The following is a 26285-nucleotide window of genomic DNA, read 5'->3' as shown; positions in this document are numbered from 1 at the left end:
ACTGAAGTGGCCTTGATTGGTTGGATCCGAGTCTGAGACATTGTATGTGGAGTCTAGTTTCAATTTAGGATGGGTCAGAAAAGACCATTGTATCCTAAGGGATCATTGTACTCTAGGTCACCAGGCAGCACACTCCAGAGGTTTACAGAATTTAAACCTTCTACAGAGATCTTCATCAGGATGCTTTGGCTTTAGAATAGACTGAATTGTATGGACTTGATTCTTACAAACTATGTCACTAAGTGCTGGTCAATCTCGGAAACGTAAATATACTACACAGACCACTGCACTTATTTCGGGTTTACCATCATAACTGAACCGTTTGTGCTTGTTCAAACATTTTGTCTGCAAGACAAATTTTAGGGTAAATTGTGGTACTTTTTTTTTATATTTTTTCATTGACTACAACTAGCCATCACCATGTTCCAGCTGAGGTTGAGGAGCCCTGCTGTAGTGAGTGTGTGTATATATTTTATACACAGACACTACCACTGGCAGCCAGAACAATCCACTCTCTCAAAAACTAAGCCTTTGCAAAATTAAATGGAAAAGAGTCATACATACATCATTATCATATCAGTAATCCCTTTACTCTGATCCTGATGTCTGTAAGAACATTAATATGACATGGCATCAGTGCATCATAGAGGGGCACTCGGCACCACCGTTTTAAAGCCAGAGAAGATAAGAAAGAGAATCTACTGCTCCAGTGATCCAGGCATTACATGGTCAGCCATTGATTGCATACCATGTCGTTACCATATTTCTCTTATTTCAACTGCATCAGGAGAAAATGTATAGCTGGACAATATTTCCAGGGGACAGACCCACTGTAATATAGTCAGAAAGGAGAGAAAAAGTTGTGGATTTTAAATAGAGAAAAAAAAAAAAAAAAGCTTCTCTTTACATTCATGTATCAACCAGAAGTCCTCCACATATTGAATTTAAAATACGGTACTGTATACAATTGAGGTTTGTGGTGCCGACACCCCGGGGGGGAATGAGATAAAAATAAAATCCTATTATTAGTGGAGGGCCTTGTGCTATCTACAGTACACATCTCTAATTCTTATAGGAGGAATCTTATTGGGATTATTATCACTTTGTCCTGCTCTGGTAGTGATGGGAGGAGGGGGGGGGGGGGGGGGGTTACTTGCTGTTGGGAGGTTTTATTGGCCGCTTTATGTGCTTATATATTGTAAGATTCTATAACTGGATATATAACTTGACTATGTATCTATGTGTTCCATACTACAATTACTGTATGTATCTTACAATGAATCTACTTATTGTCTAAAAGCATAACATAATGATATTAAAAAATCGAAAAGCAATAATAAAAACTATCTGAATAAAAAAAAAATACGGTACTGTCATTTTCTAACCCCATTTCCATACAGATATAAGTTGATAATAATATGACCCATAGAGTAAAATTACTTCACTTTATATTGCTTTTCTTCTTACCATACAAAAAAAAAAAATTGTAATTAAATATAATTAGATTTTTTAACTGATTATCACTTTTTATGTAGCTCACGTTCCCTTCTCCCCTCTGTGCACTTTGTGATGCTGGACTAGATAAGCCTTACAAAGGAACTGCTTCCCACATGTTGTACAGGAATACGGTTTATCTCCTACGTGGATTTTTGCATGGCGTACCAGGTCAGATTTTTGGGTAAACTTCTTTTCACATTCTGTACAGGAAAATGGCTTCTCTCCTGTGTGGATTCTTTGGTGTATCACAAGATGCGAGTTACTAATAAAACACTTTCCGCATTCTGAACACCCAAATGGTTTCTCTCCAGTGTGGACCACTTGGTGTTTGACCAGATGGGACTTCTGTGTGAAGCGTTTATCGCACAAAGGACAACCAAAAGGTTTTTCTCCTGTGTGAACCCGTATATGAGCAACTAGCCTGGCATTATTGCTGAAGCATTTTCTGCACTCTGGACAGTTGAATCTTTTCTCCCCGGTGTGGATGATCTGGTGGATGGCAAGATGAGATTTTTGGGTGAAGCATTTCCCACACAGGGAGCACATGAATGGTTTATCGCCAGTGTGAGTTTTCTGGTGCTTGAACAGGTTAGAACTCTGATTAAAACACTTTCCACACTCTGAGCAAGCAAACGGTTTCTCCCCTGTGTGACTCCGCTGGTGCTTGACCAGATAGGAATTACAAGAAAAGCTCTTTCCACATTCTGAGCAGACGTAGGGCTTCTCTCCTGTGTGAATTCGCCGATGGATGGTGAAATGTGAAAGGCGAGAAAAATATTTTCCACAGTCTGGGCAAATATATTGTTTAAGGTTCTGTGTATCTGGATCAGATTGACCACTGGACAATTCAGAATTGTCAACCTGGCTCACACCCTGGTATCTTTCTTGTAAGCTCTGGGCTGGACTGCTGTATATAGCTTCAATGTCTAGGGGGAAAAAACAAAAACAAATCACACTTGTCAGAATTTCATAAAAGGAGCTGAAACCAAAAGATCACAGCATTAATCTAAATTTCTGAGTATCTACTGTAAAGAGCCATTGGACCAGTGAGCTGAAGCTTTATGGAACTCTGGTATTAGTAAGACTCAATTAACCCCTTCAGGAACCTGCAATTTTCCATTTTTGCGGTTTCATTTTTCACTCACTCCCTGCCTTCCTGGAGACATAACTATTTTTCTGTTCACATAGATGTATGAGGGCTCATTTTTTTGTGGGACAAGTTGTACTTTTTAATAGCACAATTTTGTATTGCATGCAACGTAATGGGAAGCTGAAAAACTAGATTTTTTTTACTTACCGTAAAATCTGTTTCTCCTCCGTTTATTGGGGGACACAGTCTTGACCTTGGGTATAGCTATTGTCACTAGGAGGCGAAACTAACCCCAAAAAAGTATTAGCTCCTCCTCTCAGCTATACCCCTCCTGCAGACACTGAACTAATCAGTTTGTACAAAAGCAAAAGAGCAGCTAGGAGAAGCCAACAGCCAATAATAGAAAAGAAGAAAACCGGAGATGGGTCATCCTGAAGAACCAGAAGGACCCATCTAGGCGAACCAGTAATGTACATACAGGGTGGGAGCTGTGTCCCCCAATGAACGGAAGAAAAACTGATTTTACGGTAGGTACAAAAATCTAGTTTTCTCACACAAATCATTGGGGGACACAGTCTTGACCTTGGGACGTTCCAGAGCAGAAGTGTAAGAAGATGCAAAGGTGTGCACTCTGTAAAACTTGTACAAGTGTGCCCAGACGACCAGGCAGCTGCCCTGCACCCCTGAAGGGCCGAAACCACGTGATGTACTGCCCAACCATTGCCCGAGCAAAATGAGCAGTAACCTGGAAGGGTGGAGCCCGGCCACTGATGCAGTATGCTTCCACAATAGCCAAACGAATCCATCAGGAAATGGAAATTTTGGAGACAGCCAGCCCTCGTCTCGGTCCCTCCGGAATGACGAATAATAAATCCGTCCATCGGAAAGAGGACTTCTGAAACAGATAGATGCGAATCCAAACCAGATGCCCGCTGATGAAGGGCGACCGACAGGCAAGAGCCGCTAGATCCGACACTCTAAGGATGGCAACTACTCGCCCTGCGAGAGAGGAGAAGTAAAAAAGGCTGATGCGGCTCAGAAAGGTACCAGCATCTAGGGTGACAATAAGGACAGTACGACTGCTATACCCGGGGAGGGGAGCCAGGCAAACAATACACATATGCAAACTGAATAAATGCATACCCAAAACCACACGGAGGCAACGCTGATGTGGTCACCGTAGTAGAAGGTAGAGGCAATGCACTACCTGTAAATGCTCGAAGCCAGCACCCTAGAAAATCGTCAGGTTATACCATGCACCGAAAGCCGTACTAATACCCACGAGTGGTGAGCAAACGCACCAGCTGAAACCTGTCATGGTATGGGCAGATGACCGCACTATAGGGAATAAGAGTCCCTGTCAGCCAGCGCCTCCGGAACACCATACATATAAGGCCTGGAGGATCTATCGCAGCCGGTGATGGCAGAACATAAGCACAGTGCCACCTGTGATAAGGAAATGTAGGCACAATCACAGCTACAACTAGTGAGAAGGTTCCACTAGGGTTGTTGCGGGTATTGAAATTTCGATACCCTATCGATACTTTTGTCCCGGTATCGATACGATAACGGAATTTCCATTATTTCGATACTGGCCTGCGCTTCTGCGCAGTCTAGTATCACAGAACATGAGCGCGCTGCTCTCAGCGCGCTCATGTTCCCTCAGCAGCACAGGGGAGAAGGAAGCAGTCTCTCCCCCCCCCCCCTGTGCTGCTGCTGCCGCTGCCACCAATGGGGGGAGAGGGGCGGAGGAGGGGAGGGCGCACTGCGCCAACAATGATGGTACTTTTCATGGGTCCGGACTTTAAGCAGCAGGCTACACAGAGCGGCGCCCAGGGATGTCCCAGCACTTACTATTATTCCTGGGCGCCTCTTCGTTCGCCCGCTGTGCGACTGTGCCCCATTACTGTCTCCTGCAGTCCTGCTCCATATGCTAATTACTATCGGAACAATGGGGAGGAGACAGCAGCTTCTGTAGTGGGCGTTCCTTCTCCCTGCGCTGCGATTGGACAGCGCTACAGCCAGGGGAGAAGGAACGCCCACTAGAGAAGCTGCTGTCTCCTCCCCATTGCTCCGATAGTAATTAGCATATGGAGCAGGACTGCAGGAGACGGTAACAACCTAATAACCAGCACTGCAAGCCTCAGCCGAGAGCCCAGAAGCGCTTTCCTTAGCACAGTAGCACTGAGGCAAAGAAGGGGTTAAGCAAAAGGCAGGGGCGGAGCTTATTGGCAGCTGGTGGGGCTAGAGCAATTACTACACCAGATTGGACTCTCCTCAACAACACATCCTGCTTAGCTTCCAAATGCACATGCAGGTTAATCACCAGATTACTAGGGCATTTTACTTCGGAAACAACCTAATAACACTGGGGAAGGGACACCTGCCGAAACGGAGGCCTCAGGTGGAGGTAAGTAGGCCTCCATGGGGAATATTCACATGAAAAAAAACCTGAGCAGGAATAGAGGCCTTGAGGACTGAGAGAATACTCACCCACCTGGCGTTTTCTGCCCCCCCTGGCTCCAGCCGGGTCACCAGCTTCAGTGTGTTACCCCTTGGTGAGGGCAGCTACACTGGTAACAGAGACGACTTTGGCGGAGACCGGACCTGGTGATCCGAAAGCTGGTCCTGCTTGCCTTCTGGAGACCAGTAACGTGGAGCGTGCTTGGTGACCCCCTATATTCCCGTCTCCTGGGTGGGAACGCAGGCAGCTTGGAGACTGCCCTCAGCCCAGCTAAAGGAAAGAAAAAGGTAAAGAATGAAAAGAAAAAAATTCAGCAGACCTGCAGAGCAGGGAGGTCTGCTTCCTACGGACACTAAGCTAAAACTGATTAGTGTCTGCAGGAGCTGTCGCCTCCTAGTGGCAATAGCTATACCCAAGGTCAAGACTGTGTCCCCCAATGATATGGATGAGAGAGAAAAAAAATCCAAATGGGTTGAAATCTGAAAACAGATGCAATTCCGTCAATTACAGCGTTACCTATGTGGAGAAACTGACACTTTACTATCATTCCCCAGGTCAGTACGATTACGACGATACCACATTTACATAGTTTTTCTTGTGTTTTAATATAAATTAAAAAAACTTTAGAAAATTTTTTTTTTCTTCTTTTCATCACCATATTCTGACACCCATTAACTTTTTTATAGTTATGTTTATGGAGCTGTGTGAGGGCAAATTTTTTTGATCACTTTTTGGTAGGTGAAGTCACAAAAAAATGGTGCATGGGTGATTTAGATTTTTTCCCCCCATTATGCCGTTCACTGTATGGGATAAAGGTTTTTACTTTTTTAATAGTATGGGCATTTTCGGACGTGGCAAAACCCATGAAGAGGAAGGGGGAAGTTTTGAATTTGTATATTTTTTTTTTTTCTTCATTTTTTAAGTCACCCTAGGTGACTATAACATGCATCTTGTATCCTGTAATACATATCTATGCAATACAGAATTCAGTATACTCCAATGAAGTGCTGCCACCTACAAGCCCACATTGGAATATACTAGTAATCTGCCTGTAAGCCCCCAACATTACCCCCAGGCCTCTGGCATTTTTGGGACCCACAGCGCTTATGAGTGGGCACCATCTTTAAAGATTGGACTTACGCCATGGGTTAATCCCTCATCTGCTGATCCAGAATTCCTGCTCTCCAGACACTATTTAAATGCAGAATTGCTAAGTGTTCTACAAATTTCAAGTGAAAAAGAATGAAGTAAAAAAATACAGTTATGGAAAAGACTATGGGAGCTACAATATCAGCTCAGAGTCAGGTCTGCTAAAGCAATATTATTCTGTTCTCAGTACAGAAGCATTGCCGTCAAATTGTCATTGTTACTTAACCACTACATATCCGTGTGGTATTGTTCCAAGACCCTAAGTGTCAGCATGTGATTGTTACACAATGTGTGACAATCCACAGTTTAGGCTACTTTCACACTCACGTTTTGTGCGGATCCGTCTTGTAGCTGCACAGACGGATCCGCACGAATAATGCAAACGCTTGTATCCGTTAATAACGGATCCATTAGTATTATAAAAAAATAAAATAAAAAGTATCCTTCTTGACTTACATTGAAAGTCAATGGGGGACGGATGGGTTTTCAAATGCACCATATTGTGTCAGTGAAAAACGGATCCGTCCCCATTGACTTACATTGTAAGTCAGGACGGATCCGTTTGGCTCCGCATAGTCAGACGGTCACCAAAACACTGCAAGTTGCGTTTTAGTGACCGTCTAAAAAGCGGAACAGAGACCAAACGCAGCCAAACTGATGCATTCTGAACGGATCCTTATCCATTCAGAATGCATTGGGGCTGAACTGATCCGTTTTGGGCCGCTTGTGAGAGCCCTGAAACGGATTTCACAAGCGGACCCAGAAACGCCAGTGTGAAAGTAGCCTTAGGCCTAGTTCACACGAACGTGTGTGATCCGTGGCCGTATTGCGGGCCGCAATACACGGCCACAGTTCCGTGTGCATTCCGCATCACGGATGCGGACCCATTCACTTCAATGTGTCCGCAAATCCGGAATTGCGGAACGGCCGCACGGAACGGGACCCCTCGGAAACACTATGTAGTGCTTCCGTGGGGTTGCGTCCCGTACTTCCGTTCCGCAAAAAGATAAAACATGTCCTATCTTTTTGTGGAACGGGCGGATCGCGGACACATTAAAGTGAATGGGTCTGCGATCTGATGCGGCTGACCTACGACCGGCGATCGTGCATTGCGGCCCGCAATTTGCGGGCCGCAGCACGGGTCACACACGTTCGTGTGAACTCGGCCTTACCTGCACTGAATAATACTCACCAGAGCCAATATAATCATGAGTATCTTCCTCTTTAATCTTTATCTTCTCTTCTTGTTCAGTTTTTGGTACAACGTCAACAACTATAATATTCAAATCCTCCTCCTGATTATGGAAGAGGAAAAAGAAGATATCAATTTTACATTCATTATGTTTTTTTCCCCCCAGAAAAGACTGGTAAACTATGGCACCTAAACCCTATGGCAGTGGTGGCAAACCTATGGCACGGGTGCCAGAGGTGGCACATTTAGAGCCCTCTCTGTGGGCACCCGCACCCTGGAAAAACTCTATGGTGTACCAATATACCTTAGACTTTTCCTGCCATTCGTCAGTGAAGGGTGCACTATGAACAGCACAGGCAGCGCACTGAATGTAGGCAGGCTATTATAGCTACATGATAAAGTACATGGAAGATGGACAGTAGTATTCAGGTTAAATTGCTGTGTTGGCACTTTGCGATTAATAAGTGGGTTTTGGGTTGCAGTTTGGGCACTAGGTCTCTAAAAGGTTCGCCATTACTGCCCTATGGTAAAGCATCTAGAACCTTTAAAGAGGTCCAAGTTATTTTTCTGTTCTTTGTATGTTTATAACTAAGCAAATGTAAGGGGTTTTCAATTCCCTTCCTTTATCTCCATTGGCCCTGTTCTCCTAGTTAGGGTCACATGACCTGTGATGTCATCTTCTCTCCCTGCTCGGATGACGTTCTGTGCATGGAACAATAGTACTGTTCACCCGGTTGGTGGTCTGGCCCCCGCCTAAGGAGATTTCGGACTGAATCGGCAGGACCAACCAGTTACCAGTTACTTCTCCAGTTGGCCTTCATTGTGGTTGCGCCCAATATTGGTGCAACCTGAACAGGTGAGCACAATTAACCCACCTGTGTTTGGAGGACAGTTTATTTGACATACTCACCCTATGAGCGCCTTTCTCTCCCCGTGGCCATTTTTTGCTGTGCATGGAACGTCACTGTGAAGGCTGTGCTAGTTGGAGCAACAAGCCACGCTACCTGCACTGCCCAATCTGATGGCTGAGCGTCTCCCCTCCCACAGACTCAGGGCTGGAAGCTCTGCCTCAGGTACTGAGCAGCTGCAGGGTTTCCTCTTCTCCAGGCACTGAGAAGACATATGCTGTGCAAAGGATCTTCCCTTTCTCCTCACCCTGCAAACACAGAGCTGACATAGCCCGTAGGAGTTCTCTCCTCTGTATTCTTCTGCTGGCTGTGAGGAAGTGTCTTCAGAGCATTGCACAAGAACAGGTAGGAGGGAAGACCCTTTGTGCATCAGCAATGCCATTGTAGTGTACACCTGGGACTTGTAGTCCCACACATACAACATGAGTATCCTAACAGTCAGACTGCGGGCAGGGCAACACTTTTATTCACTTCTTTTGCATATCAGAGGGAGGGGAAAGGCAGTCTTTGTTGACAGAAATATTCATGAGGAAAACTTCAGAGATTGTTGTTACACGCCCCCACAGCTCTGCAACTGCATGTCAACAAAAGGCCAGAACAGAACTAGGGAAATGAGAAAATATCATTTTTTGCTTTGCTTATGTATATATTGCTAACATCAGATTTACAGTGCTTAATTATTATTTTTTTATATAACTTGGACAACCCCTACAATGTCACAATTTCTGCAGGTGCCGGTCTTTATTTGTGAATTATCTACTGGGATTCCTGCCCGCAGACACGTGCACCGCCAAATCTCCTGAGCAGTGCCGACCTTCTTTGGAATAAATTTCTGCAGGATGTCTAGTTCATTGCAGGCCTCCAGGATAATTAAAGTGCACTTCTAAATTATACACTTCATATAGCCCCCACTTATGCATATTCTTATTATAGCAACACATGACATCTTAACTATTAAAATACTTTGATAAATCTCTTGGTCAAATGTCCAAGCTTTTCTATACGCAGGAAAGTTTCTTGACCTTTACCACTCATGAAATGTCATTATTGTATTACCGGGTAGCTCTGGGACACACTGTCTTCTTCCACAAAATCCTGTAGATAAATAGGACTGGGACATCTGCCTGGTGTATTCCGGTTACTGGACCCATCTGGAAGAACACCCATAAAGAGATGAAACACATTGTTCACAATGGAGTTATCACTAGTCCTGTGCATATAGTGACATCTCATACCTTGTGATATGAGGGGCTCATGAGTCTCCATCATGACATTCTTGTACAGATCCTTGTGTCCTTCTAAATACTCCCACTCCTCCATGGAGAAATAAACAGTGACATCCTGACATCTTATAGGAACCTGATACATACAATGATACAGTCATTATCCAGACACATCATCCTTTGTGTTGCTTTATAATTTCCCAGGATTCCCAGCAGTGCTCACCTCTCCAGTCAGCAGTTCAATGATCTTGTTGGTGAGGTCCAGGATCTTCTGCTCATTGTTTCTCCCATGTTTTCGTGAAAGAGGAGGTTCCAAGATGAGGCCCTGAATTTTTTCTCTGAACTCTTTGGGTTTCGTAATAGGTCCATAATCCTATACACAGATTTGTAGCCTCAATAGTCATTGCTTGTTAATTCATTATAAATCTACACTTAAAGGGGTTGTGCCACAAAAAATATTCTACATTTTTGAAACCAACACATGGATCTGCATGTAATAAAAAAAAAATTGTACAGCCAATGAGTTATTCAGTAAAATATATCTACATAGCATGCTGTTTGTTCTCATTTCTTTGTCCTGCTCACCGAGCTGGCCGCACATGCTCAGTTTTATCCTTCAACAGCCTCTTGAGCTGTGCTAGGGAGAACATGAACACGACCCTTGAGCTGTCAGTTTGATATAAATATAGCAGAGCAATGAACGAGGAGATCTCTGGATCAATGCGAGGTACAGGACTGGTTCTAGCTTTGTTAGATTTAGAATGTGATTTTGATGTATGATGTGATGTCTGATTTTCATTTTTTACAATATTCACGGGATAACCCCTTTAAGATGTGACATAAAACCCAGAATATCTTACCTCTCCAGTCAGCAGGTAGATAATCTCCAAGGTGAGGTGCAATATCTTCTCAGTCATATGACTCTGGTCCATGCTCCTTATGAAGTAACGTCACTTATACATGAGCTCTATTATAGGCCCCTTACGACCCCTTTCCATACACCTAAGAAAATAAGAAACATCCTTTTATTAGGCTACTTTCACATCTGCGTTTTTGCTGGATCCGTCATATCCATCCGTTAGGATAATGCAACCGGCTGCATTCGTTCTGAACGGATCCGGTTGTATTATTTCTAAAATGACCATGCCGAATCCATTTTATTTTGCGTCTGAGAAAACTGATCCGGCACCATTGACTTACATTGTATTTCATGCAGTCTTGCTCCGTATCCCATGACGCACTCAAAAGTGCTGCAGGCAGGGGCATCATGGGAACAAAACGGAACGGAATGCATTCTGGTGCACTCCGTTCCGCTCCCGCACAGCCCGTCTCTCTTATGCTGATAAAAGACGGATGGCCCTTAGCAACGCTCATTTCAGCCCCAGTTTTCAAAAAAAAAAACGAGATTTTTGTATAACTTACCAGTAAAATCTCTTTCTCGCTCTTCCTTGGGGGACACAAGAGACCTTGGGTATAGCTCAGCTGCCTAGGAGGCGTGACACTAAGTGAAAACTGTTAAGCCCCTCCTCCAGCAGCTATACCCTCAGCCTGGAGAGAGAGAGACTGTCAGTTGCATGTCCAAGTAGTGAGAAAAGGCAAAGTCCAACAAGTGGAACCAACAAGCCAACTACCCAACAGGGTAAACCAAGTCCGGAAACCGTGTAGAAAAAACAATGAATGGGTGGGTGCTGTGTCCCCCAAGGAAGAGCGAGAAAGAGATTTTACTGGTAAGTTATACAAAAATCTCATTTTCTCGCCGATTTTCCTTGGGGGACACAGGAGACCTTGGGACGTTCGAGAGCAGTCCAAGAGGGGGGAGACCACAGCTCCAAGGCGAAGCACCCGAAGGCATCAAGGAACCGCCGCCTGCAAACCCAGGCGGCCCAAGTCAGCATCCGCCAAAGCCAGAGTATGCACCCTGTAGAACTTGGTAAGGCGTGCAAGGAAGACCGATGGCCACCTTGCACAATTGCACGGCCGAAGCCCAAAGCCTCTGGCCCAGGAGGCACCGACCGCACTGGTGAAAGGAATGGTGACACCAAAGGCGGAACCCTGCCCTTTGTGCGGTAACCTCAGCAATAGCCATTCTGATGAAGCGGAGGAAAGCCACCCTGGAGGCCGTCAAACCTATGCGCGGACCTCCTGGAACCACAAGAGACCGAGCGGCGACAAGAGTCGGAGATCTCCAAGTAAAACTGCAAGACCCAAACAACGTCCAATCGGTGAAGTGCCCGTTCCCGGGGGTGGGAAGGGGGGGACGATAGGCTCGTTGAGATGAAAGGCAGATACCACCTCAGAAGGAAGGAAGGGACGGGATGGAGAACAGCCCTGTTCTGGGGAAGGACAGAAGGCTCGGAACAAGAAGGGCCGCCATTCAGACACCCGTCTGAGAGACACGATGGCTACAGAAAACTCAACCGTACAGGACAGAAGGAGTAGAGAGAACTTCTGTAACGGCTCCAAGGGAATGCTTGGAGCGCCGAGAGCTCAGTATGTAGTTCCCAGGGCGGTACCGGGGGACGGTACAGAGGAACCAAAGAGCCACTCCGTGGAAGAAGGTCTTGACAGGCCCAAGAGGGGCCAGGGAACGCTGGAAGAGGATGGACAGCGCCGACACTTGACACTTCAAGGAACAGAGTCCCAGGCCGGACTGGAGAAAGACAGAACCATGGGGAGAGAAAGGCAGAGGTGGGGAATGTTCCAGCTTCCCACAGAACCCCAGGTAAGAACTCTAAGTCCGACAATAGATCCTGGACGAAGCACGGCCGGGAGCGAACACTAGCGTGCCCGCTGGAATCGCCTGGTCAAGCGGGAGAAAAACCCAATGTGATCAGGCGCAGACCAGTAACACGGGCAGAAGAGTCAGCAAAACTGGTCCCGTCTGCCCCCGAGCAACGTCGTCCCGTATCCACCCGGAGTGGGGGAGCAGAAGGACAGACGGGAGGAACCGAAAGGGTCCGCCCAGCATCCGACAGATGCCAGGACAAGACAGGCTAAAGTCCATGTCGATGTTGCCACCACAGGAAGTGTTCTACAGTCCCGGTGTGGGAGATCTAAGGACAATCTTGAGGGAAGGGTAGTCCTCCCAAGTTACCGAGAAGGTAAGCCCACAGCAGGACCATTGCCTAGAATGGAAAACGCAATCTGCACCCAGCGGGAGGACAGAAACCGGTAAATAGGCACACAGCTAGTACAACCAGTGTGAACGAGGGAGACAGTACGAGGCCACAAGGAACACCGGAACCATCCAAGTGAACAACCATGCTCTCCCCAGAGGGGAGGGCAGTGAAGGAACAGCCCCTGAAGCCTGGCCGGGGCAGAAGCCACATCGGAGAGATATGCCCCGAGCGGGAGCCAAAACAGAGCCGGCTAGAAAAGGCAGTCGAGACAGAGGCCGGCTAAACACCCTCCAACCGAAAGGAGGAGTGGGCAACAGGGATGTCATAGTAGGACAGCCCAAAAGCAGAACACCCGCTACTCTGTGAGACGCCCGGCTCACCGTCTCACAGAAGGCGAATACCCTGAAGAACCCAAAGTGGAGGTCCCCTGGACCTGGACAATCGAGCACCCAAGAGAAGTTGGGTGACCTTCCCGAGAAGAGCGGCCGAACCTGGTAGCAGAGCAAAACGGAAGCGCAGAGGGCGTCAATAGGAAGGACTCATACCACACTGCATCCGAAGAGGAGGAAATGGTAGTAGGCGAGGGAACCGTAGTCCCGCCAGAGCCAACGTAGAATTTGAGGGGCGCTGCAGACAGCACTCTCGTCCATGTGACCGCTTGCGCAGGGAAGCAATGCCGCGGGAGGACGAATGGGTACGCATCTAGGAACCACGAACACTCCCCAAGTGGAAGGGCCAACGAACGTGGTGGATACCGTCACAACGGTACCGCAATATACAATCCAAACCCGAGAATGAGTACCACCTAGCTCGGTGCAGTAGAGAGCAAGTAGAGACCGTCCGGGTCATGTGGACAGAATGATCTCTTCAGAGAAGAGTGCAAGGCTTGCGGCAAGCATCGTATCCCAAGAGAAAGTATGTCGCAGGAGGAAGGGAGGCATACGTACGAGCAGCCCCGTAAGCAGTGAGAAGGCCAACCCACCTACGGGAGGAGAAGGCATACACGGCCTAAACAACGCACAAGAACGTCCGCTCACTGCAAAATAGTCACTCAGCGAAGGGGGCCAGCCACAGAGTCCCACAGTATCTACGGAAGTGCAAAGTGCAGCCTGAAAGGGAGTTATGCACAAGACTAGTACGGCATGCGATGGAACGCACACAGTCCGCCCAGAAAGGGGGGAAATGTACCTGGCAAACATTGCAGTCGGCAACAGTGCAAAGGCCCGCCCCAAAAGGGGGTGATGCCCAAGGCCAGTACCGACTTCAGAGAAGTAGGACATACCATATTCCGCCCAGAAGGGGGCCATGCAGCAGGAACGCAGGAGGTCCACCTAGTGAAAAGGGGGACATGCACAGGGTTATCCTAACGTTATGTGATTGTGCAATAATCCACCCAACATCGAATTTCGTGAGAGTGCAACTACTCCGCCAATGAAGGGGGACATGTACAAGTCCAGTACAGCATATACAAGGACAGCCGTGAGTCTCGTGAGCGTGCAAAATTCTGCCCATGGAATGAGGGGTGGTCATGCACAAGGCCAGCACCGTATCCAATGGGAGTACAAGCATTCCACCCATGTTAGAGGGCCATGCTCATGGCCAGCAACTTATCCGGTGAGAGTGCAGTATGCCGCCCAGAAAGGGGGGTCATGCACATGGCCAGCATCGCATCCAGTAAGAGTGCAAGCACCCCGCCATGGATGGGGGTCATGCACATGGCCAGCAACGTAATGGCGAGAGAACAGCCACAGTCGGTGAGAGTGTATGTATGCCGCCTGAGGAAAGGAGGCATGCCCATGGCCGGCAGCGAATCCAGTGAGAGTGCAAGCACCCCCCTGGAAGGGGGTCATGCACATGGCCAGCAACTTACCGGCGAGAGAACAACCCCAGTCAGAGTGTATGTATGCCGTCTGAGGGAAGGAGGCATGCCCAAGGCCGGCAGCGAATCCAGTGAGAGTGCAGCATACCGCATATGGAAGGGGGTCGTGCACCTGGCCGGCAGTGAATCAAGTGAGAGTGCAGCATTCCGCCTATGGAAGGAGGTCATGCATATGGCCAGCAGCGAATCCAGAGAGAGTGCAGCAGTCCGCCTATGAAAGGGGGTCATGCATATGGCCGGCAGCGAATCCAGTGAGAGTGCAGTGTTCCGCCTATGGAAGGGGGTCATGCATATGGCCGGCAGCGAATCCAGTGAGAGTGCAGCATTCCGCCTATGGAAGGAGGTCATGCATATGGCCAGCAGCGAATCCAGAGAGAGTGCAGCAGTCCGCCTATGGAAGGGGGTTGTGCATATGGCCGGCAGCGAATCCAGTGAGAGTGCAGCGTTCCGCCTATGGAAGGGGGTCATGCATATGGCCGGCAGCGAATCCAGTGAGAGTGCAGCGTTCCGCCTATGGAAGGGGGTCGTGCACATGGCCAGCACCGTATCCAGTGAGAGTGCAGTATTCCATCTATAGAAGGGGGTCATGCACAAGGCCAGCCCGCAGCCAGGGAGAGTGCAGTATTCCGCCTAGGAAGGGGGGTCATGCACATGGCCAGCACCATAACTGGAGAGGGTGACGAAATCTGCCTATAGAAAGGGCGGCATGTACTCGGCCAGCGCCCTATCCTGGGAGAGGGCAAGAAAACCGCCTAGAAAGGGGAACACGCACCTGGCCAGCACCGCAGCCGGGGAGCGTGACATGCCGCCTATGGAAGGGGGGCATGCGTACGGCCAGCACTACTGAGATCAGGCTGCAGCCCACAAGAAATCCGTTATATACACTGCTCAAAAAAATAAAGGGAACACTTAAACAACACAATGAAACTCCAAGTCAATCACACTTCTGTGAAATCAAACTGTCCACTTAGGAAGCAACACTGAGTGACAATCAATTTCACATGCTGTTGTGCAAATGGGATAGACAACAGGTGGAAATTATAGGCAATTAGCAAGACACCCCTAATAAAGGAGTGGTTCTGCAGGTGGTGACAACAGACCACTTCTCAGTTCCTATGCTTCCTGGCTGATGTTTTGGTCACTTTTGAATGCTGGCGGTGCTTTCACTCTAGTGGTAGCATGAGACGGAGTCTACAACCCACACAAGTGGCTCAGGTAGTGCAGCTTATCCAGGATGGCACATCAATGCGAGCTGTGGCAAGAAGGTTTGCTGTGTCTGTCAGCGTAGTGTCCAGAGCATGGAGGCGCTACCAGGAGACAGGCCAGTACATCAGGAGACGTGGAGGAGGCCGTAGGAGGGCAACAACCCAGCAGCAGGACCGCTACCTCCGCCTTTGTGCAAGGAGGAACAGGAGGAGCACTGCCAGAGGCCTGCAAAATGACCTCCAGCAGGCCACAAATGTGCATGTGTCTGCTCAAACGGTCAGAAACAGACTCCATGAGGGTGATATGAGGGCTCGACGTCCACAGGTGGGGGTTGTGCTTACAGCCCAACACCGTGCAGGACGTTTGGCATTTGCCAGAGAACACCAAGATTGGCAAATTCGCCACTGGCGCCCTGTGCTCTTCACAGATGAAAGCAGGTTCACATTGAGCACATGTGACAGACGTGACAGAGTCTGGAGACGCCGTGGAGAACGTTCTGCTGCCTGCAACATCCTCCAGCATGACCGGTTTGGCATTGGGTCAGTAATAGTGTGGGGTGGCATTTCTTTGGAGGGCCGCACAGCCCTCCATGTGCTCGCCAGAGGTAGCCTGACTGCCATTAGGTACCGAGATGAGATCCTCAGACCCCTTGTGAGACCATATGCTGGTGCGGTTGGCCCTGGGTTCCTCCTAATGCAAGACAATGCTAGACCTCATGTGGCTGGAGTGTGTCAGCAGTTCCTGCAAGACGAAGGTATTGATGCTATGGACTGGCCCGCCCGTTCCCCAGACCTGAATCCAATTGAGCACATCTGGGACATCATGTCTCGCTCTATCCACCAACGTCACGTTTCACCACAGACTGTCCAGGAGTTGGCAGATGCTTTAGTCCAGGTCTGGGAGGAGATCCCTCAGGAGACCGTCCGCCACCTCATCAGGAGCATGCACAGGCGTTGTAGGGAGGTCATACAGGCACGTGGAGGCCACACACACACTACTGAGCCTCATTTTGACTTGTTTTAAGGACATTACATCAAAGTTGGATCAGCCTGTAGTGTGTTTTTCCACTTTAATTTTGAGTGTGACTCCAAATCCAGACCTCCATGGGTTAAAAATTTGATTTCCATTTTTTAATTTTTGTGTGATTTTGTTGTCAGCACATTCAACTATGTAAAGAACAAAGTATTTCAGAAGAATATTTAATTAATTCAGATCTAGGATGTGTTATTTTTGTGTTCCCTTTATTTTTTTGAGCAGTGTATATATATATATATATATATATATATATTTTATAACACAGCCTCTCTGAGGCAGGAAGGGGGGCCACCATACAGGGGCACAGCCTCTTTTAGAGGCAGGAAAGGGGCCAGCCATACAGGCCCATGAGGAAGCCCAGAACTGAGAGGGTCTCCTCTAGATGGCACCCGGCCCGTACCCAAAGGGTTAACAGGGGTCCGGCCTGGGGGGCGGCGCTGCGATCCAATGGGGGCGGGGGAACCTCCAGGCGGGAAGAATTTGCGCCTGTAGAAAATTCCGCCCCCTCCAACCGAGGCTGGAATTTTGCGGCCTAGTAGGCCGCGAAGACGGGGCCTAAATTTTTGCGGCGCCCCCGGCCGACCGGGGCCGCACTGTATCTGAGATGCCGTCTGGGACCTGAGCCGGAGCGGCGCGTGTACATTCCGGCCGCGGGTGTCCACCCCGCGGGCCGGAAAAGTCAGGGGGCCGGGAAGGAGCGCCGGAATTGCGGCCCAGCAGGGCCGCGAAGCCTGGGCCAAAATTTGCGGCGCCCGGCAGACCGGAATGCCCCATGCCGGCTGCGGGTGCCCACACCGCGGGCCGGAAGAGTCAGGGGACCGGGAAGGGGCGCCGGAGTTGCGGCCCAGCAGGCCGCGAGCCTGGGTCAAAATTTGCGGCGCCCGGCCGACCGGAATGCACCGACGGTCGGCCGGGGCCTGTTGGAGCATCGTGTCAAGTCCATGCCGGCCGCGGGTGCCCACCCCACGGGCCGGAGACGAGGCCTTACGCCTCGGCCGTCAGGAGCTGGCCCCTAGCCCTGAGCAGCACACCGGTAAGGGGAAGGGACCCTGAGACCGGGTGCCCGTGCAGTGTTAGCTAAGGTGACTATATGACAGGAGAAGGGAGGCAATGCGGCTGCACCAATTCTGCAGCCAGCGGTGGAGAGACAGCTAGCTGCATGTCCTATGGAGGCCAGGAGGGGAGGAGAGGGAGCAGGGAGCAGATTGCCGCCCTGCGGCACCCCAGGGGCCAGCCTAGGCCCAGCAGGGACAGAAGGGTCCAGAGGCACCAGTATGGGGTCAGGCACGCAGGAGACCGGGGGGGGGACAACGTAATTTTGGAGAAGCCACTCTCTCACCATCAGCCGTCTTCACCCTCGGTCCGTTTAAGCAAGGTCGCCCCTTCAGCTACTGGCACCGTAGTGGCAGGACGCTGGAACAGGGACTTGGCATGCGGGCGACCCTTGCGCTGGCGGGATGCAGGGGAGCTAGGCTGCCCTGGTCCACCTTGCCTTCTGTGGGGGAGGCAGCAGTGCGGGTGACCGGCACTGGCGCAGCTCAACCCCGGGAGAAACAGAGAGGTCTATTGCGTCTCTGTTGTCCCTGATGTCTGGAAGAAAAAGAAAAAAGTAAAAATCTAAAATGAAACAACAAGGACAAAGCAGCCCTGCAGAGCAGGAAGTGTCTTGCCTCCTTGGACACTAAGCAAAAACTGGCAGTCTCTCTCTCTCCAGGCTGAGGGTATAGCTGTGGAGGAGGGGCTTAACAGTCTTCACTTAGTGTCACGCCTCCTAGGGAGCTGAGCTATACCCAAGGTCTTCTGTGTCCCCCAAGGAAAATGGGCGAGAAAAACTGTTTTCGCTCAATAAAGTATATTACAAAAATGTTCCCTGTCACTGTCCCTACACATGAGCAATAAATAAATAAATTAAATGGCAGTTACGGGGTTCTCCAGCTTTGGGAGCCTTTTCTGCCTGACCTGCGCAGAAAAGCCTGCTTACCTGCTCCCCATCACTGGGTTCTGGCTGCTTCAGTCCCCTGCTGCCATTGACATACTCCAGTCCCACTCAAACTTCCTTTTTTACAGGGGTCACATATGCCACTGCAGTCAAGGACTGGTCAAGGCAGTGACTATCGTAGTCCCCCATACATCACGCGACGCATTGAGACACATCACGTCAATGACAGTGGGTGACAGAAGGAGACAGAAGGAGCCAGAACCCAGCGGCGTGGAGCAGGTAAGCATGCCAGGTCCGTTGGGGGGGTCTGAAAGCTGGAGAACCTCTTTAAAATATAACGTTAGCAAACGATGAAACCCGGCCTTCTCTCAGCTTACCAAGCACAGCACCATACACTGTGTAGCGGCTGTGCTTGGTATTGAGCTCAGCCCCATTCACTACTATGGGGATGAGCTGCCCCTAGGTCACGTGAGAGAATAGATCATTAGTTCTAAAGTCTATGGAAACCCCTTTAAAGTTAATGGAGGAGAGTTATTGTGTGCAGGATGAGATCCGCCTAATTTATTAAGAGGATGCCTCTTTATGCAAACACAGATATATTTTTTTAGGCGTAAATATATCATTTAGTCATAGAAATTATATAAGCAGACACGACGGTGGAGTTAATTGGTTTCTTTCACAGCAGCTACAAATATGAGAACCTAAGCAGCCATACAGTCAGAGACAGAACAAACCAGGTTACAGTGACTTCACTACCGACCCGTTTTCTAAAGGTTCTATCTCCAGCGTGTGGCTGCTTGCACTTCAACCCTGGTCTTGTTTTAAAGAGAAACTGGTAACACCCAGCAGTACCTTTACTGCACACTGCTGGCAGTTCATTTGTAAACTTCTAGCAGGAATAACACAGGAATGGTAACATCCTAGTCGTAAGAATAGATGCTCCAGAATTGTTATTACATGGGGGATGCAAGTAGTTACTAAAACAGACATGTCAGGAGTGGTGACAGACACCATCCTGTCTTATACTCCACCCTGCCTGCATATAGTATTTCTATACTAAAAGGGGTTATCCAACCCCTGTAATGACCCCCCTAATGCCCAGGCCCCTCAGATAGGTTATACTTACCCCGCACCCACAGGTTGTGACAGGCACGATTCTCCCTAGCATTGTGGTGTCGGGAAGCAGGGAAGTATAACCTGAGGGGCCCGGGGTCATTATAGGGGCTGGATAACCCCTTTAAATGATATATATAGCTAAAGCCTTTAAAAGAAGATTTCTGTTCTTCCACAAAGTGACTGTTACATGAAATAGGGTCAGCACTCATTTCATAGTTGACTACAGTTTGGACTGAGGACGGAACTGAGGCTGAAATCTGCCATGTATGAGCCTGCCCCTTTAAGGATAGATCACCAGAGTAACTGGCTAATCGGGGGGCTCCCAGGAGCATTACTGAGGAAAATGGCAGTTGTTTTCTTGTGTGGTTCAAGGCAGTCTTTCTATCGTCTCCTCCTCCATTAGTGGCAGGTTCCACCCCTTAACCAAGGAGGGAGAAGAATATATTTGAGATAAGTCACACAGTCTCGCACTGGTTAGAGCGAGCCGAAGTTGTGTTACTATGGAGTCCAAAAGCACGTCTCCTAGCCAATCGCTCCGCTGGACCCACAATAGGCACGTCTGATATAAACCTGAAAATGGCAATCGATCAAAAACGGGGGCTACACACATCTAATAATGCCCAAACAATTATGTGTAATGCTGCTATGCTAATTAGAGCTAGCGACAATAGAGTGACTTTTCAGTCTAAGGGCTCATTCAGACGGCTGATACCAGCCATGTATGTTCTGCATTTTGCAGACTGCACATGGCCGGCACTATGATAGAAATGACTATTCTTGTCCGCGATTGCAGACAAGAATTGGACTTGTTCTATCTTTCTTGCGGTGCTGCGTAACAGAACTACGGATGCGGAGAGCACATGGTGTTCTGTCCGCATCTTTTTCGGCCCTGTTGAAATTGCTGAACGGATGTGGACCCATTCATACAGTCGTCTGAATGACCCCTTACTAATGATCAGCACAGTGGGAGGCCCCCTCAGCAGGGTCCGTGATGGTCTCATATAAAGGGTAATCTCGGAGGAAACGATACATGTTCACAGTCTATTCACCGCTATATAATATTCAACTATTGAGAACACTGATGATACCCTCAGCTGCAATCCTCACTGGGGTGGCATAGACGAATGCAGAGCACTACCATGCAGGGTGGAGATGGTTATTATTAAAGGGTTGTCTCACTTCAGTAAGTTGCATTTATCATGTAGATAAAGGTAATAAAAGCCACTTACTAACGTATTGTTATTATCCATATTGCTTCCTTTGCTGCCTGGATTCATTTTTCTATCACATTATACACTGCTCGTTTCCATGGTTACAGACCACCTGCAATCCATCAGTGGTGGTCGTGCTTGCACAATATAGGAAAAAGCATCAGCCTCTCTAATGGCTGGGAGTGCACGTAGGCTGATGCTTTTTCCTATATTGCGCAAGCACGACCACCACTGATGGATTTCAGGGTGGTCTGTAACTATGGAAACGAGCAGTGTATAATGTAATAGAAAAATGAATCCAGCCAGCAAAGGAAGCAATATGGATATTAATAAGAGCCTTGTATTAACTTCCTCTACATGATAAATGCCACTTACTGAAGTGAGACAACCCTTTAATCTTCTATCACAGCCTTATGCAGCAGCGACCCCTGACCAGGTATAACTCGCTCATCTATCCCAGTAGCTACCTGACTTGTATGTGTTTTTAGGCTTTAATTCCAATCTTATCATATACTGAATAAAGGTTACATTTTATGTACATGTTATATGTCCCCTCTCCCTCATCATCTGCACGCTGTCTACTTTGTAGCGGCAGAGCAAGGCGATTACAGCTTCCTCTTCCATTGACGTGAATGAGCTTGATTCTGGGTCTGTATTTATGTACTGTGCTTAGTTCCCTTGTACTTACTGTATGTAGTGATCGTGGTTCTGGGTCTGTATTTATGTACTGAACTTAGTTCTAGTGTTGTACTTACTGTATGTAGTGATCGTGGGTCTGTATTTATGCACTATACTTAGTTCCCTTGTACTTACTGTATGTAGTGATCTTGATTCTGGGTCTGTAGTTATGTACTGTGCTTAGTTCGGTGTTGTGCTTACTGTATGTAGTGATCTTGATTCTGGGTGTGTATTTATGTACTGTGCTTAGTTCGGTGTTGTACTTACTGTATGTAGTGATCTTGGTTCTGGGTCTGTATTTATGTACTGTGCTTAGTTCGGTGTTGTGCTTACTGTATGTAGTGATCTTGATTCTGGGTCTGTATTTATGTACTGTGCTTAGTTTGGTGTTGTACTTACTGTATGTAGTGATCGTGGTTCTGGGTCTGTATTTATGTACTGTGCTTAGTTCCCTTGTACTTACTGTATGTAGTGATCTTGATTCTGGGTCTGTATTTATGTACTGTGCTTAGTTTGGTGTTGTACTTACTGTATGTAGTGATCGTGGTTCTGGGTCTGTATTTGTGCACTATACTTAGTTCCCTTGTACTTACTGTATGTAGTGATCTTGATTCTGGGTCTGTATTTATGTACTGTGCTTAGTTCGGTGTTGTGCTTACTGTATGTAGTGATCTTGATTCTGGGTCTGTATTTATGTACTGTGCTTAGTTCGGTGTTGTGCTTACTGTATGTAGTGATCTTGATTCTGGGTCTGTATTTATGTACTGTGCTTAGTTTGGTGTTGTACTTACTGTATGTAGTGATCGTGGTTCTGGGTCTGTATTTATGTACTGTGCTTAGTTCCCTTGTACTTACTGTATGTAGTGATCTTGATTCTGGGTCTGTATTTATGTACTGTGCTTAGTTTGGTGTTGTACTTACTGTATGTAGTGATCGTGGTTCTGGGTCTGTATTTGTGCACTATACTTAGTTCCCTTGTACTTACTGTATGTAGTGATCTTGATTCTGGGTCTGTATTTATGTACTGTGCTTAGTTCGGTGTTGTGCTTACTGTATGTAGTGATCTTGATTCTGGGTCTGTATTTATGTACTGTGCTTAGTTCGGTGTTGTACTTACTGTATGTAGTGATCGTGGTTCTGGGTCTGTATTTATGCACTATACTTAGTTCCCTTGTACTTACTGTATGTAGTGATCTTGATTCTGGGTCTGTATTTATGTACTGTGCTTAGTTCGGTGTTGTGCTTACTGTATGTAGTGATCTTGATTCTGGGTCTGTATTTATGTACTGTGCTTAGTTCGGTGTTGTACTTACTGTATGTAGTGATCGTGGTTCTGGGTCTGTATTTATGCACTATACTTAGTTCCCTTGTACTTACTGTATGTAGTGATCTTGATTCTGGGTCTGTATTTATGTACTGTGCTTAGTTCGGTGTTGTGCTTACTGTATGTAGTGATCTTGATTCTGGGTCTGTATTTATGTACTGTGCTTAGTTCGGTGTTGTACTTACTGTATGTAGTGATCGTGGTTCTGGGTCTGTATTTATGCACTATACTTAGTTCCCTTGTACTTACTGTATGTAGTGATCTTGATTCTGGGTCTGTATTTATGTACTGTGCTTAGTTCGGTGTTGTGCTTACTGTATGTAGTGATCTTGATTCTGGGTCTGTATTTATGTACTGTGCTTAGTTCGGTGTTGTACTTACTGTATGTAGTGATCGTGGTTCTGGGTCTGTATTTATGCACTATACTTAGTTCCCTTGTACTTACTGTATGTAGTGATCTTGATTCTGGGTCTGTATTTATGTACTGTGCTTAGTTCGGTGTTGTGCTTACTGTATGTAGTGATCTTGATTCTGGGTCTGTAGTTATGTACTGTGCTTAGTTCGGTGTTGTACTTACTGTATGTAGTGATCGTGGTTCTCGGTCTGTATTTATGTACTGTGCTTAGTTCCCTTGTACTTACTGTATGTAGTGATCTTGATTCTGGGTCTGTATTTATGTACTGTGCTTAGTTCGGTGTTGTACTTACTGTATGTAGTGATCTTGGTTCAGGTCCTGTATTTATGCACTGTGCTTAGTTCCCTTGTACTTACTGTATGTAGTGATCTTGATTCTGGGTCTGTATTTATGTACTGTGCTTAGTTCGGTGTTGTGCTTACTGTATGTAGTGATCTTGATTCTGGGTCTGTAGTTATGTACTGTGCTTAGTTCGGTGTTGTACTTACTGTATGTAGTGATCTTGATTCTGGGTCTGTATTTATGTACTGTGCTTAGTTCGGTGTTGTACTTACTGTATGTAGTGATCTTGGTTCAGGTCCTGTATTTATGCACTATACTTAGTTCCCTTGTACTTACTGTATGTAGTGAACTGGGTCTGTATTTATGCACTATACTTAGTTCCCTTGTACTTACTGTATGTAGTGATCTTGATTCTGGGTCTGTATTTATGTACTGTGCTTAGTTCGGTGTTGTGCTTACTGTATGTAGTGATCTTGATTCTGGGTGTGTATTTATGTACTGTGCTTAGTTCCCTTGTACTTACTGTATGTAGTGATCGTGGTTCTGGGTCTGTATTTGTGCACTATACTTAGTTCCCTTGTACTTACTGTATGTAGTGATCTTGATTCTGGGTCTGTATTTATGTACTGTGCTTAGTTCGGTGTTGTGCTTACTGTATGTAGTGATCTTGATTCTGGGTCTGTATTTATGTACTGTGCTTAGTTCGGTGTTGTGCTTACTGTATGTAGTGATCTTGATTCTGGGTCTGTATTTATGTACTGTGCTTAGTTCGGTGTTGTACTTACTGTATGTAGTGATCGTGGTTCTGGGTCTGTATTTATGCACTATACTTAGTTCCCTTGTACTTACTGTATGTAGTGATCTTGATTCTGGGTCTGTATTTATGTACTGTGCTTAGTTCCCTTGTACTTACTGTATGTAGTGATCGTGGTTCTGGGTCTGTATTTGTGCACTATACTTAGTTCCCTTGTACTTACTGTATGTAGTGATCTTGATTCTGGGTCTGTATTTATGTACTGTGCTTAGTTCGGTGTTGTGCTTACTGTATGTAGTGATCTTGATTCTGGGTCTGTATTTATGTACTGTGCTTAGTTCGGTGTTGTGCTTACTGTATGTAGTGATCTTGATTCTGGGTCTGTATTTATGTACTGTGCTTAGTTCGGTGTTGTACTTACTGTATGTAGTGATCGTGGTTCTGGGTCTGTATTTATGCACTATACTTAGTTCCCTTGTACTTACTGTATGTAGTGATCTTGATTCTGGGTCTGTAGTTATGTACTGTGCTTAGTTCGGTGTTGTGCTTACTGTATGTAGTGATCTTGATTCTGGGTCTGTATTTATGTACTGTGCTTAGTTCGGTGTTGTGCTTACTGTATGTAGTGATCGTGGTTCTGGGTCTCTATTTATGCACTGTGCTTAGCTCTGTTGTACTTACTATATGTAGTGATCTTGGTTCAGGTCCTGTATTTATGTACTGTGCTTATCTCTGTTGTACTTACTGTATGTTGTGAACTGGGTCTGTATTTATGCATTATACTTAGTTCCCTTGTACTTACTGTATGTAGTGATCGTGGTTCTGGGTCTCTATTTATGCACTGTGCTTAGCTCTGTTGTACTTACTGTATGTAGTGATCTTGGTTCAGTTCCTGTATTTATGTACTGTGCTTATCTCTGTTGTACTTACTGTATGTTGTAAACTGGGTCTGTATTTATGCATTATACTTAGTTCCCTTGTACTTACTGTATGTAGTGATCGTGGTTCTGGGTCTGTATTTATGTACTGAACTTATATGGGGACATAAAATACGGTAGTCGCAAGTCCCTTAGTAAATGTGCCCCAGTGAGCTTTGCCGTGCACACCGTACATCTCTTCCCCGTTCTCATAATGCACAGTCTAAGTGAATGGGCTGTCCACGCCTATGATTATGCATATATAGGGCTATAAGTAATGGATGAGTGTAATTTAGTCAGTGCTGGTGGGTAGGTATGTACTGTATGTAGATGGTATTATATCTATAATATAATATACATGCTGCACTGAAAATTCTTTCTGGCATTCTCTGAGGCAGTGTGCGAGTCTTACTAAATGTCCCCCGTGAGTGGTGGAGAAGTTAGTTGTGGACCCCCAATAAATGGACTACTCTTAATCTGGTCCTGCAGGGGTGAACATCCTCTAAGCATCCTCCATAGAGAGGTCATGTTGTGTGTGTCACATTAATACATTTAGTAACTATTCATACCCCAGAAACTCTAAGGACAATGCAATATGAGCATTATTAAACCAAGCCCAGTGCAGCTCCTCACCTTCCTTCTCAGCTCCAAGCCTTCAGCTCTCTCTTTGTACCCCCCTCAGTGTCGGCTTTCTGATGATGTCACTAACACGTGACGGAGGGAAAGAGGAGAATAGTGGGAAATATGGTCGTGCTATGCCAGTCTCAATAGAGAACCGTCTTGTGAATATAAAAATAGCTTATTCATCAAAATGTCTGCAATTTATGGCTGCGGCCATTTTATCGGAGACCGATGCAGCACAGCGTTCTGTATGGGAAGATGTCTGC

The 26285-nt window shown here is 46.9% G+C and overlaps 1 protein-coding gene across 1 annotated transcript; it reads right to left on the bottom strand.

Moving 5' to 3' along the window:
• Positions 1-26165, bottom strand: LOC121006083 (zinc finger protein OZF-like). The gene is made up of 7 exons (XM_040438987.1): positions 26032-26165; positions 10384-10525; positions 9747-9896; positions 9536-9659; positions 9357-9451; positions 7393-7495; positions 1-2423 (listed from the first exon to the last, which is right to left on the bottom strand). Exons 2-7 carry the CDS (start codon positions 10453-10455, stop codon positions 1537-1539), a joined length of 1431 nt encoding a protein of 476 aa, XP_040294921.1. The 5' UTR covers positions 10456-10525; positions 26032-26165; the 3' UTR covers positions 1-1536.
• Between the last annotated feature and the right edge of the window lie 120 nt (positions 26166-26285).

Source organism: Bufo bufo, chromosome 6 (assembly GCF_905171765.1).
Source record: "Bufo bufo chromosome 6, aBufBuf1.1, whole genome shotgun sequence".
Taxonomy (NCBI): domain Eukaryota; kingdom Metazoa; phylum Chordata; class Amphibia; order Anura; family Bufonidae; genus Bufo; species Bufo bufo.
Note: the sequence above shows the minus strand (reverse complement) of the source record. Positions and strands in the feature narration are given on the sequence as shown.

What these genes read in the sequence shown, in the direction of transcription:
- LOC121006083 (XM_040438987.1), bottom strand. Translation starts at nt 10,455, where the DNA reads ATGGACCAGAGTCATATGACTGAGAAGATATTGCACCTCACCTTGGAG. An exon ending in TCTACCTGCTGACTGGAGAG is followed by an intron (nt 9,897 to 10,383) that starts GTAAGATATTCT and finishes ATCTGTGTATAG; the next exon opens with GATTATGGACCTATTACGAA. An exon ending in TGAGCCCCTCATATCACAAG is followed by an intron (nt 9,452 to 9,535) that starts GTATGAGATGTC and finishes GTGTTCTTCCAG; the next exon opens with ATGGGTCCAGTAACCGGAAT.